Source organism: Gouania willdenowi, chromosome 9 (genome assembly GCF_900634775.1).
Source record: "Gouania willdenowi chromosome 9, fGouWil2.1, whole genome shotgun sequence".
NCBI lineage: Eukaryota > Metazoa > Chordata > Actinopteri > Blenniiformes > Gobiesocidae > Gouania > Gouania willdenowi.
Window position 1 is genome coordinate 1,230,342 of NC_041052.1, and position 14,672 is coordinate 1,245,013.

Genomic DNA, 14,672 nt, shown 5'->3' on the forward strand with positions numbered 1-14,672 from the left:
GCATTGGAAACTTTGAATCTGACAGATTACCAATGTCCTGTGGGGTTCCTCAGGGATCTGTTCTTGGACCTCTTCTGTTTAGCCTTTATATGCTTCCTCTTGGACAAATTTTACAAAGGTTTAAGGTTGATTATCAGAGCTACGCAGATGACACACAACTATATCTATCACTGAACCCAGATGACTATGGTCCCATTGAGGTGTTGTGTGACTGCTTAGAAAAAGTAAACTGATGGATGAGTGAAAACTTCCTTCAACTAAACCATGACAAGATGGAGGTGATTGTCTTTGGTAACAAGGAAAAGAGGACTGCTGTCAGCAAGTATCTGAGTCTGGATCTTTAGAAGATAAAGACCAAGTCAAAAACCTTGGTGTTCTGATTGACTCAGATCTGACATTCAGCATCAGATCAAATCTATCACAAAAACATCTTCTACCACCTAAAGAACATCTCCAGAGTGAAAGGTTTAATGACTCAGAAAGATCAGGAGAAACTGGTCCATGCTTTTATCTCCAGCAGACTGGACTATTGTAATGGTCTTCATCAAACATCTACAGCTGGTTCAGAACGCTGCAGCTCAGGTCTGACCCAGAACAAAGAGGTCAGAACACATTAGTCCAGTTTTAAAGTCTTTACGCTGGCTCCCAGTCAGCCTCAGAGGAGACTGTAAAGTTCTGCTGCTGGTTATAAATGTGTGAATGGGTTTGGTCCAGAATACATCAGTGAGATGTTAGTCAGGTATGAGCAGCAGGTCTCTGAGATCTATGGACACAGGTCAGATAGTGGAGCCCAGAGCTCACAGTAACCATGGTGATGCTGCTTTTAGTTGTTATGCTGCAAAGAAGTGGAACAAACTGCAGCAGAGCTGAAGTCAGCATCACATGTGAACATTTTTAAATCAAAGTTAAAGGAACTTTTTTTCTCTACTGCGTATGATTGAGAGAGATTTATGGTCATGATGATGATGTCATGATGATTTTACTGATGATTTTAGTTGATTTTACTGATGATTTTAAATGTTCTTATTGATTTTAAACAATTGAATGTTTTATCATGTAAAGCACATTGAGTTGCCTTGAGTATGAAATGCGCTATACAAATAAATTTGCCTTGCCTTGCCTAATATCCTCAGGGCACCTTGAGAAATATACTTTATGTGCATATATGTCACATAGTGTGAAATTTGCTTTAACACTTTCATATTATGGGGCTTTGCCTTTTATTGTAAGTCCATCGTTGACATAATTTACTGCCTCTTTTGTTTGGATTCTGTGAATTTCTCTCAACTGTTTTTATTAATGTAGTTTATTACTATTAGTATATTATACAAATGTTTATCATATACCAGAAAAAAAACCAACAAATTATGCTTGAATCCTTATTATTATACCACATGTTTAAACCTGTTGTTTGCATTAATTCTTAAATGGTAAAAGTAGACATGACTGTATTAACTCCACCATAAACAAATGAGTTGTTGATAAATGGTCATCGTGTGTAGGATGGGAATTGATGAGATCTGTACAAATTTGGTTCCGTTTTTGATTTTGCTTAATGATTTGGTTCCTTATTAAATCTCAATGATTGAACAAACAGGTTGATTAGCTCACAAACTTAGTCAGTGTCTCACTGCTCAGTGATTTCTCTCCTGACATAAAAACTAGAGGCAGATGAAGTGAACTGGAGCTCGTCCTGCAGACACTGACCCAATCAGACACTGACCCAATCAGACTCTGACCCTCGTCATGGCGCTCTACATGAAACGCACGCGAAAGATTATTTCTGTATTTTTCAATGTTTGTCTGGCAGGCCCTGACGCTCTGAACACTCACAACTGTGCACTGTTTTCACACGACCTCAAGGTCACGGAGAGCTAGAATATATGTGATATATGACTAAGACATGGTTGAACCAGACGCCTACCCTAGCCATGAAGATAACTGACTTTTCAACAGACAGATGCAGATAGAGATACAGACACAAAGGCCACGGTTACATGATGTGTTTTTAAATATACAATAATTAAATTATTAAGTAGTGTTCTTTGTGTTTACATAGAAATAGTAATTTCTGAATTGAGGTTTACATGGAAAACTGGTTTATTTGGCTTTATTCAATTCCACTTTAGGTCTGAGGGTTGGACAGGGAACGAACGTGACATATCAAGTCTATCGGGAAAAAAACAATATAGAAGACCACATAATGACTGTTTTCACTTTTATTTTTATTGAAGTTTTGAAGCAACAGCTGGACAATAACACACGGTTTCACTTTGGTCAGCTGAGCAGGAGAAGGAGATAGGAACTAATCACCAATAACTAAATCCCAGTAAAACTCCACAAATCAATAACATGGAATAAATACGTGCTCCCTGATAAAGATAGTCGCTCTAACAACTGGTACAGTGATAAACTTGGTGATATTACAGCCTGTGCAGCGGTACGGGGACGCATTTACTCCGTCTCTGGGTTTTAGTATCACCCGTCAGGTGAAGCCCGATGTCCGTGTGCGTAATAAGTCTATGTTTATGCTTCCATCCATCCACTCTTTTCATTATATCCATGTATTTATGGCTCTTATTAAATAAATAGTTTCAGCTCTAGTCCGGGCAGCCATCTTGGAATATATTGTCACCAGCGCGTCATCGCCACAAGTAGCATATGTTCAGAATGACCTTAATTAACTTAAAGAGGAATTAAATGTTTACAAGATAAAGGAATAATTTCATTTAGAATTCAAATTGGAATGAACCTGCCACCTAATTCGGATTTAAGTTTAATTCAGAGTTAAACTAGCCTTAGGAATTAAGTGTTTGCAAGGTCAGTTTAAAGATGATTTACAGTAACTTTTATTCTGATTTAAAGAGGAATTAAAGCTCCCATGTAAACATGACCATAGAGAAACATTCTTCTTCTGCAGAATGTGCGTGTCTATAGCCTGCTCAAACTTTAGTTGTGACTGTAATTAGAATAAACGGTGACGTCATTCGTGCACGTTAGAATCGATGAGGAATCGTTTGTAAAGTTGACAAATGAATCCAAGGAAATGAAACACGAGGAACCGGTTCCAACATCCCTAGTCATGTAACTTGAGCTTTGGAAACCTTTTGCGCATTGCATTGTGGGATTTAGAGTCTTGTTGAAAATTACAAATACGCCAAAGCATTAGTGTTTCTACGTCATTCTTACGTTGATTTTTTTGTTTGTTTGTTTGTCAGACGAGGAGGACAGTGATTCACTGATTTCATTTTTGTTCTTTGTTTTAATGATTCCCATTATGTCCCATTTTGTCTGTATTTGTGTTTCCATGGAAGCAAAAATATCAACATCACCATTGTTTTAATCCTTGAAAATGGCAGAAATGAGACTTTGGCAGAGTTTTTGGATGAAATACAGGTACAATTTAAAAACTGTAAGAAAAATGTAAGCTTTAAAGTTGTGGCTCGTCATTGTTAAAATGTTCCTAAAGCCACTGAGTCTCAGCGTTCTTAAATAAAAACTCTTCATCTCTACGAATGTTGGTGTCACTGAACTTCAAAATAAAATCTGATAATAATTTCCATTCTTCTCAGATACTTTGTATTCTGTATTGATTTGATCTGCTGATATATATATATTTTTAAGCTCCTGCACTTTTAGACAATGTGCTAGTGTCAAAAAATAACCCTGACATTCATTTTTTTTTTTTTTTTTTTTCTCACCTTTTGGAAATATCACCAAAAAAAAAAAAAACACTTGCATTGGTATATTTGGAACAAAAAGCTTCTTTTTCAATACACCTCTTATTAAAACACCATTGTAATATAACTGGAAATGTCAAGGGGGACAAAATATTACTTACTTACTAATAACTGGACTTTTTTTTGGTTAATGTGAGTAATGCTGACTTTAAAATGACTGATAATCAGAATAAATTACTTCAGGCGGCGTTCCACATCACTTTTTCAGAGTAAAACGTTGTAAAATCCACAGTTTTGCAACATTAGATCATATTTTTAGATCTACTTTGATCAGGAACATTTACAAAAACTCAACACAGCCGCTAGTATTACTTCAGAAATGAGCCATGAGAATAATTCATAACGTCTGTTTTGGAGAACACACACATTTCCTAATTAGTTTAAAACTTAAAAATTCTGTGATCTTGTAGAATTTAACACTGCATAGATTTCATACAAAGCAAGAGATGTTTATATGCATTTAATATGGATTAGGATACATGCATGTATCCCAACATATAGAACTGTAAAGAACAATAGAAAATGAAAAGTTTTAAATAGTTTTGATTAGTTTGATGGAGCTCAAAATGAAATAATACAATTATAGAGCAGTTTAAATCTACATTATATACTTGATAAACAAAATAAATTATCTTTTTATTTTAAATATTTCAAAATTTTGCAGCTGTACCATCATTATACCATAAAAACATATTTCTTTTTTAAAACACCAACAAAAAATAGTTTTTATTAACATTAGCATTAATCTGTGCATAGAAAATATCAGGCTGTATGTTAACACGCATTTTTAATTATTCTTGGGGGAGTTTATTGATTTAAGCTACATTACATTTTTTTTTCAAACTAAAATGATAAAAATCATATCCTTGTTTAATGAACAAAGATAAATAAAAATATAAAGCAGGTTAAAACGATATGTCAACCAATGATCCTCCCGGGATGTTTGTGCACATGCTTTTATTAAAGCTCAGCAATCTGAAAAGTTCTAGTTTAGAGTTCAATGTGAAAAAAAATATATATATATTTTAAAAGTAACTTATAAAGAAATGAAAAATTGAACAGTTTGACAATGAGAATCCAGAACGTGCTGTAGACCTTTCTAATGTAAATATAAACGTTGTTAGGAATGAAGTTCTTTTTGTGACATAAGGAATAGTTGAAAGTAGTAAATGCATGATTCTATGATTTTTCATTTTTTCAAAAAGCCTTTTTGTTCATTCTCTGTTTCTTTCTTCATATGATTGAACCAAAGTTTCTAAACAAACACGTTTGAAAACGTCACCAAAGAGAAGTCGTAGAATCTTTCAATAAAATCACAGTCTCTCCGCTGTGAGTCAAAAATAATGATATATACAGTTTATTATTATTATGATGCTGCGTGGTGTACCAGCTCCTTAGATATATATACTGTATATATATATAGGGTAGTGTTATTACGGAGAGGGGGACGGTATGGTTGTCATAGCTGTGTTTTATCTGCAGCCAATAGTCAGACAGCTCCACTGAGACTTCACGCTCCATAATTGATGGTTTTTCTTTCTCCATCATTCCTCCAGTCTCAGGGAAACAATGAGAAAGTGATCAGGAGGCCTCATGCTGCCCCTCTTTGTCTTCTTTCTTCTAACTCAGCTGTTAGCCACGCTAACGCTCAGTTTTAGCTCCTACATCGTGCTTCATCTTTTCTTTGTGCCTCTTCTATAAATCCATCTACTGCACCATTCATCCTTAGCCTGGGCAGGAGGTAGTTTACACCCTGGAGATGACACTGGTCCATCACAGAGAGCAAAACCTCCATCTGAACCACCTGGTGGAGCACTGCTTAGCATCTGTTAGCTAGTGATAGACTAGTCATAGGGGCAGAGCAACATCCAGCACCTTCCAGATTTTGATTGGATCCAGCACCTCTTTCGCTTTTAGGTGTTTTGATAAAATTTTGAGGTATTATATTTAGACAGCTGCATTTTTTATTCAGTTGAAATCACTGGAAATGTCATTGTACACACAGCACGAGTGAGGAAGAGACAGGAAAGTCAGGCCACGCCCCCACACTACGTCTAAAGTGTGATTTAGCACAAAAATAAAATCTGTCTTCTTGGAAGAAAATGGCTAAAAAAGGCAGTTGGATTTCATTTTAAACCAATAAATGAAGCTACGTCTGAGGTGAAAAAGACCAAGGTTGTTTCTTTGGAAATCATGGAGAAGAGCAGCAGTTAGCGTTGCGAGTAGCAGCAATTAGCGTAGCGAGTAGCAGCAGTTAGCGTAGCGAGTAGCAGCAGTTAGCGTAGCGAGTAGCAGCACCTGTAGTGATGATGCTAACAGTAGACAGGACACAGGAGGAGAACTATCCAGGGAACATGAGGACTCAGGGACAGAGATCAGTTAAGACAGAGGCTCAGTTCAAAGCTCAGATGATCTGCTGCTCTAGGTTTATGAAAGACACGGCAAGCCTCGGCTGGAAATATGGAAAAAAGTTGTGAGGATACAAAGTTCTCCATGGCTGTGTTTTTTATTTATTTTTTTGGCTGTTTTGACAAATAAAAGGTAAACACAAGTTCTATTTTCATTTTCTGCTGTGATTCATTAGACAAGTTTTGGTCTTATGTTATGGTGTAAAAGTTTGTAAATATTTAGTATTTGTTGGTTTTTGTGTTCTGAAAGTTTAATGTCCTTTGTTTCTAAATTAGCTGTGATGTGACGCAGTCCTTGGTGGTGAAACATGACAGATGTGACAGCTGTCACTCAGAGTGAGAGACAGATTCACGGGTGGTTGCCTGTGCTTCTTTAACGCTGAATCATCATTCTTTTATTAAACATTTAGGTTAATTAGTTGTTTGTGATCACGTGATATTATCGGCTCATTTTAGCAGCAAAAGGAACTTTAAATACATTTATTCTGTGACATTTTTGTCTCTCTCTTAGTGTCGGAACAACACGCGGCTGGTTTTCCGGTACCTGATGATTTCCACATTAAGCACTGCATAGGGGGTATACTGAGGCAGAATCATTTTACATTCCTCAATAAGTGATAACTATGTAAAGGTAATTACAGTTAAGTGATTGTTGGCAGTAAAATAACACCTGACAGACTTTAGAAGTGTGTGGGAAATGAAAGAATTGTAGTTATATGGTTTATATCTTTGGAAAAACCATTTGATCACCAATTTAACATTTAAATTGTAAGTACATGTACTTAATTTAGGTTCACGAGTTTAAAAGTACACTTAACTAGTGGCTCTAGTGAAACTAATAAATTTAGTTCTAGTACTAAAGGTTTTTGGTGCACAAGTCAAACTAACTAGTGAAGCAACACTGTCGTGTAGAAGACAGTTTAGTTACCAGTAAATGTTAAACATTTTTTTTAAAGATATGGAATGACCCTTGACCTCTTAAGCCTCTTTTCTCTGAAAATCACATACTTATTTCTAAGCGTCTACATGACCTACTTGGCTCTTTTTTGTTCAGATTGAAGTAAGACCCTTAGTGGATATACAGTATATGACACTGAGTGACAATAAATCATGTTTTAAATTCAGAAATCTGTGGTCTGCCCCCCCAAAAAACTGATTTACATCAAATATAAAGACAATTCTCATTAACAAAGGCTGTAAAAGCAGAAATAATTGAACTAATGTATGGACATCAACTGCAGCAAGTTTAATGATAATAAACATTAAGCCAAAGCCTCTTTTGCTAGTAGTGTTTCAGCTTTCGCTTGCTAATAACTAAAGACATTAATCAATGATTGATTAGTTTAACATGTCAGAGTTGTTGTAGCTCACTGGTGAAATAAAGAATACGTTGGTTAATAAATACTCACTGATCTTTCCATTCACTCCTGACTCAGGAAGTCGACAAATTCACATTTTGCAGCTTTGCAAACGCTCTCCTCTGATTGGTCAATGCAGCGCTCACGTTACAGCTTTCTTTTATCTCCTCCCACACCTTCCAGGGCGTTATTGCACACAACCACATCCATTGCGTAAAATGCATTCCCTAATGAAGATGATGCCCTATGCACAGCCACATTCTACGTGTAGGAAAAGTAAAGTAAACTGAGTTGAAACTATGGGTAAATATATATAATTTAACACTTTTAACAGACATTTGAAGGGCATCTTCTTGTTGTTATTATCGGCCACTTGTGGCTCATGTGTTCAGCGTTCAATAATCTGACTGCTTTAACTTCTTTTTTTATTATATTAGTCTGTGATGAAAGAACAACAAAGAGATTTGGGACTTGTAGGAATTCACTAAAGGAGGTCTAGGGTCGTGGAGTGAAATGCAAAGAAGCGCTTTTTTTGTTTTGAAATCATTAAAATAGGAGCGGAGATGAGGAGGAGATGAGGAGGAGATGCCCCTTGATCTACAGATAAAGAGGTCCCCAGGGTTTGAGCAGAGGAGTAGAAGAAAGTGAGTGGTTGGAACATTTAGAACAGAATTGAGTTTATTCTGCTTTTATGAAAAGAATTTAAAGGTAAAAGAAGAAAACTTTGCATTTACAAACAAATAATAATTGAATCAGATTTTAATCTCAGGACCATGTCAACACTGTAGCTTTTTAATCCAAGTTACTGAATTTAATTTTGACCCAGAAGTGTTTATTAGCTTAATGCAGTGCCCAAAATACCTTTAAAATAATGCGTTAATCAATTTAATCTCAGCCTTTTCATGCTATTAGGTTTCCTTATCAATCAATAAAAGCACACATACAATAACAACAATATGAGCATAGGAAACTGGGGCCCAGGGGCCACATGTGGCCCTCGGTCTAAAAGTAAACGCTCACAAATGCACCAAAGATAGTCACAAATGACATGCAGGAAAAAAATGTACAAAAACAAAAAAATACACAAACAACAAAACCCTCAAAATGAGAGTAAAATGTGTGAAATTAAACATAAACATAAAAAACAAATATAGCTGCAAGCGATGATAAACGCCCTACGCCGCACCGCCTTTGCTGCGCTGCCTCTAGTTCATACAAGACATAATATAACAGAACTTAGAAATTATTGATTATACATAGACATATTTTTATCACTTTTTTATCAGTCATAAAACCAAATCAGTTGAGATTCTCTGCTTTATTTAATGAGGTAGACAATATTGATGATTTGGATTATATATAAATAATATAAAGTGGATAAAAACTATAGGAGCATATTCTGCTTTGTAGACGAGTATCTCTACTTTGAGCTCCTCACTGTCCCCTCGCTCACCCTGATGCTAAAAGGCTAACTGCGTCTCCAGGTGATACTTATTTTGACCTTGGTTATGAAATTGAACGACGGAGGACAGACACGAGTCGGTTTTGGACGGTAAAAAGCTGAGCTCTTTCTCTTCCGTATGCTCGGCCCGTGTTTCTCTGAGTTTGATCTTAGCAGCTTGGCACTGTGGGTAATTTCTGCAGCGTTCTCTTTCTTTGCATGCCCTTGACTGCCTGCTGTGAATCTTAATTCTTTTTTGGCCTCTTTTTTACTCCCGTTTTAGCAGTTTTCAGCATTTCTCTTTGTCCAGCATCTTTTTGCTTTTCTTTGTAGTTCAGGCTTCAGTCGGGACTTCATCCACATGAAAATATTATTTCTACTTCAGTACAGAGCATTTCTACACCATTAAATTATGATTTATTGCACACATTCCAGTGGTCCACTTTTATTTAGGACTTTTTATTTTAATGATAATTGTATATAAGCTGTGGAAATGGCTTCAATAATAATAATAATAATAATGTATTAATTTTATATAGCACCTTTTTAGACACTCAAAGTCGCTTTACAGAATTAAGGGATTATTCTTTCACTCCACACTGAGTGGTGGTAAGCTACTATTGTAGCCACAGCTGCCCTGGGGCGGACTGACAGAAGCGAGGCTGCCATAGTGAACCATTGGCCCCTCCCATCACCACCAACACTCACTCACACACTACATTCATACTAGACAATGTGGGTGAAGTGCCTTGCCCAAGGACACGATGACAGATACCACTGAGGTGACTGTCCCCCACTGTGGCCCCTAATCTCATTTTAATCCAAATTTAAGAATGGAAATAATAATTTTCAGCCCAGTTATTATTCTTATGAGCGTAATCATTATCGCTTTCACACCACAGAACTGATTTTATTGGGTTTTTTTAACTTTCCCACGGCACTTTACCAACTAAACCATATTTGGAAGAAACTTTTTGAGATAAATATATAACAAAACAAAAACGTAGTAATAATCTATAGGGTTAACATCACTAATCATAAGAGAAGTAAACTTCTCCTTTAACCACTGATACAGATCGATTACTTACTACCATACCCACTATGACTATGGTTTTTAACCTTGGGGTCGTGACCCCAAGGTGAGTCACCTGAAATTAAAATGGGGTCTACATTTTTATGAATAGGTTAAAAGAATTAGTGATGATTAACATCTTTTTTTATTAATATTGTTATTGTTTTTGATTTTGTTCTAATTAAAACACATACACAATCTTAAACAACTGTATTTTATACTTTCTCAAATATAAATCTAATTCAAATAAAATGCATAGTGATCAAATGATCAAAAACCAAGTCTGGAGAAAGAAGTTTCTGGGGTCGCCAATAATTGTGACTAAAATGGGGTCACGACCAGAAAAAGGCCGGGAACCACTGTTTGAACACAACCCGAGATTAGACCATAAAGATAAAAAAAAAACATGACATGGTTGAATAGTTAAATGGTAGCTAAACCTCAAAACTCAACATTTTAGTCAAACTATTTACATTTGTGGTATTTAGTAAAATATCAGTGACTGCCCTCTATGGGTTGAAACCAGGATGTTACAGTTGGATTTTGCTTTTGGCTGAGAACGAGATTCTATGACAGGGTCAGTTGTAGGCAGGCATACTGTATATGAGGGGGCAGTCAATAATGTTCAGGGGGCATCATATGTACACATGTTTCCTCTGTGCTAATAGTATATATATAGAGAAGTGGATTACACTTAGTCAGGTCTCAACTTTCACACGTGTCCATTGGGTGTCTCGCCTGGAGACTAAGCTCCTGCTGCTATAGCTCTGAAGGTCACTGAGGCACACAAACCCTCTGACCACAATAAGGTAGCAAGCCCTCAAGGGGGGAAACTAACAAATACAAATAAAATATCCTTCATTCAGATTTTATCAACCAACAACATAAAACATATCTTAACTGGATGGCCTAATTCTGAAATAAATGTTAACCATAACCAATATTTACAAAACTGAAAGATAGTCTAATGAATAATAATTAAAATAAAAACTTACAGACATAGAACAGAAGGTTTTATGTGCTCCACATGAGCACTACACTTTTTAAAAGCTCTGAAAAATGGATGGATGGATTACACAGGATTAACTTTCTATTTGTGAGCTGCAGGAAGCTGGAGTGAACAATAAATAAGCTGGTTTTGTAAAAACCGCTGTGATTAAATGGAACAAAGCAGTGCAAAACAGTTGTGACTGAGAAAATGCTTGTTACAGATATTCCAATACTCATTACAGATATTCCTGCTTGTGTTCAGTTCCTTCCCTCTTGTCTTTGCAGGATAAACACACACTGGTTTTTACCTGCATACAGTACATTAGATGTAGATTAATTCACTCACTGTCTCCACCAGACTTTCTATGAACTTTTTCACCCGTCCAATTAAAATAAAAAAGGACACACCATGGTCCAAACACTCCAGCTGTGTGTGTGTGTGTGTGTGTGTGTGTGCGTGCGTGCGCGTGCGTACAGAAGCATACATCAGTTTAATTAGTGCAGATGACACTGGCTATACCAATAAAGCTTGTATGATTCTCCTTCTAATCACCATTGATCACGTCCCATGGGGCCGTCGGCTCTTAATGAGAGTTAATTACATTCAATTACAATCCAGTGAGATTAGTCAATGAGGTGTGGAAGGCTGGAATATTACAAAGGGCTTTTCAAAGTGCTTCGTTTGCAGGTGGACGTCCATCCATCGAGTTAAACAGACGCCACAATCACAACTAAAGAGGATTCAAACCTTTAGATATTCTTATGGAAACAGTGTCACACACACACACACACACACACACACACACACACACACACACACTGACAGAAGCTAAGAAGGCAGTGCCTGTCTCTGCTGGTGGCAGCGTTAGTTCTACCAGGGACACAAACGTCAGCTCTCATCTCATCACCATGTGACCCTCAGCTCAGACGATGGTTGGAGATCCCTCTACAGACACCGTGTCCTACGGCTAAAATTAGCAAAGAGTCCCCCCCCCACCCCACCCCTCAAGGTTTTACAAGGACACACAGACACATACAGTGTCAGCATAGGGCTACATGAGCATGGACAGCTATACGTACCTGAAACTGGAGGCCTGGGGGCCACATGTGGCTCTCAGGCTATAAGTAAACACACAAAATTACACCAGAAACACTCAAAATGATATGCAGGGAAAAAATACACAAGATGATTATGAAACTATACATGAAAATAACAGAAAAATACACAAGACGATGACAAAAACCACAAATGACACCAAATCCATCGAAATGAGTGAAATACTGTATATAACATGAAATCAAAAACTCAAACAACAAAAACATTTTTGTAGCCCCCGCTGTGATTAAAGTAGCCCCTCACTCAAACTGTCTGCATATAAAATATAAAGTTTTTGGTATATTATAGATTGATGTAATGAACTTAAACTAAACAGTCGTTATTATTTTCTTCTTCCTCTCCGTCTCTGATCCATCCTCTCTGCACTCTATCAGGAGATCTCTGACTACGACCTCCAGGAACTGGTGATGAAGTCCATTGGACGACTGACCGTGGTTCGTCAGATGTTCCCGATGCCTCAGAACACGAGTCAACGCTGCGTCAAACACAACCACAGGATCAACACCTCCCTCTGTGACCCCAAAAGCCCCAAAGCTCAGCAGCTGGAGGTGAGCTAATGTGATACGAGCTTTAGCCACAGCTACGCTAACTCACCACTGTGACTGTGATCGACATTTTAATGAATCGTAGGAACAATTAAAGAGAAGAAAACTCCTAATGAAGACGTGTGTGTGCGTGTGCGTGTGTGTGTGTGCGTGTGTGTGTGTGTGCGTGTGCCTGTGCCTGTGTGTTAAAGTGAACCCCATGGAACGCGTTCAATCAATAGTGTTCTAGGTCGACTTCACCCCCCCAGTAAGAAAACACGGTGAATTATTTAAATGGACTTCACAGGTAGACACAGTGGGTGATTTGTTTTAACCCACTTAACGCACACATCGATGTAATAAAGTGTTTCTGCTTCAGTCCAAACCTACTTCCTGTCACATGTTTCTACATCAATGATTGATTTCTAACCTGGATTTAATGAACTCTGTTTCCAGTTCAGACTAAACCTCTCCATCACTGTCACTATTCTCACTCATTATTAATAGAAAACAATACTTCTGTCCTATATATAACATGCTGTTTAACGACACAGGAAGCACAATGGACTCTACATTAACCAGATATTCATGTTTAGTTTTAGCTAGTGACATATACGCTACCGGTCAAAGAACACCCTGAGTTTTCTAGTTATTTATTGCATCGTGTAAGTCCAATGAACAGCTTGAAATGATACCAAGGTTAGAACTAAACAGCCAGAGGTTATAAAAAGGCTTTGGTTTCCATAAACTGGTTATCTTGTAGCCTAAAGTTAGATTTAAAGTTAAATAAGGTGATCAGAACGTCAAACTTCTTGGCGTTAAATCACCTCAAATATCCAGACAACGATGACTCATTTCCAGGTACGTTAGAAGTTGTGAAGTGGCCTTAAATGTCCTGAACAAAGTGACAGACTCAAACCTCTGAGGAAGAACCTGATGATGGAAACTTAAAGACCTTCTGAAAATCAATTTGACAAATCCTGACAGAATCTGTCAACAACAATCAGAGAAACAGGTTGAGATGATGTGAGCAAACCTATGGGGACTTGGACATTTCTATAAAAACCTGAGTCACTTTAATAATATGTTTAAACTGTATTAGATTAAGAACACATGTATTGGACTTTCCTCTAATCTAAATATAATAATTTCATCTATTAACAACACAATAAAAGACGAGTGTTTCCCTCCACTACCTGAGCGATTCCTACTAAATATTATATTATTAGTGGTGGGACTCCATTAAACAAAATAAATAATCTAATTTATTAGAGACATAGTAATTAATTCATCTAAATTAATGGCCTAACAAGATATGACACAAGAAGCAACGTTTTCTAATGTAAACGACAACGTGGCTTTAGTTTTCATCCAGTGTTTTTATTTAATTTTATTAAGGTTTCATTCTGATTGGAGTGCAAAAAAAAAAACAATTTAACTGCATTTTTTAATTTTTTTTTGCAACAAAATAATTTGTATTTCCCTGATTATTTTTTTTTTGGTGTTTCTTTAAAACGAAAGGTTTTTGCAATAAATAACTGCGTTATTCTTTTTTTAAATGCATTATTTTTCTGTTATTAATTAATTACAATGAACGCAAGTCCAAATTTATATAATTATAATTTTAAAATGTATTTTAAAGCATCTCTAGCTGTAAGTTTTTACCTCTTTCCTAAATGAGGCCTCCTGGGAGAGAAACACTAATGTCATTAATCACACCCGCACAGAAAAACCTCATGCTGAATGTATATATATATATATATTATAATATTTATGTTTTCTTAACTTGGTGCTCCTCACGGCTCCCTCGGGGTGAGAAACACAATTATTTTCCCTTTGTGTGTCTGTGGCACTGAGTGTAAATCATTAAGCTGTCTGCAAACAGGAGCACAGCCTTATTTATGTGTCGAGATAAAAACGTTGGAATCAAATGAATGTGTTGTTGATGGATGAGAACGCACAGACAGCCTGGAGGAGCACATCATTTGATCAACACTTAAAAACACTCTGGAAACACAAAAA

The 14,672-nt window shown here is 36.7% G+C and overlaps 1 protein-coding gene across 4 annotated transcripts in view; it reads left to right on the forward strand.

The window, feature by feature from the left end:
* grid2 (glutamate receptor, ionotropic, delta 2) overlaps positions 1-14,672 on the forward strand; it is a 537,682-nt gene that overhangs the window by 313,722 nt on the left and 209,288 nt on the right. For all 4 annotated transcript variants that reach the window (XR_003674813.1, XM_028457897.1, XM_028457899.1 and 1 more), the window contains exon 6: positions 12,501-12,674. Coding sequence is in view for 3 of the 4 variants with exons in the window: in XM_028457897.1 (XP_028313698.1) it covers positions 12,501-12,674 (174 nt within the window). In the remaining variant the exon portion in view is untranslated. The remainder of the gene's footprint in view (positions 1-12,500; positions 12,675-14,672) is intronic.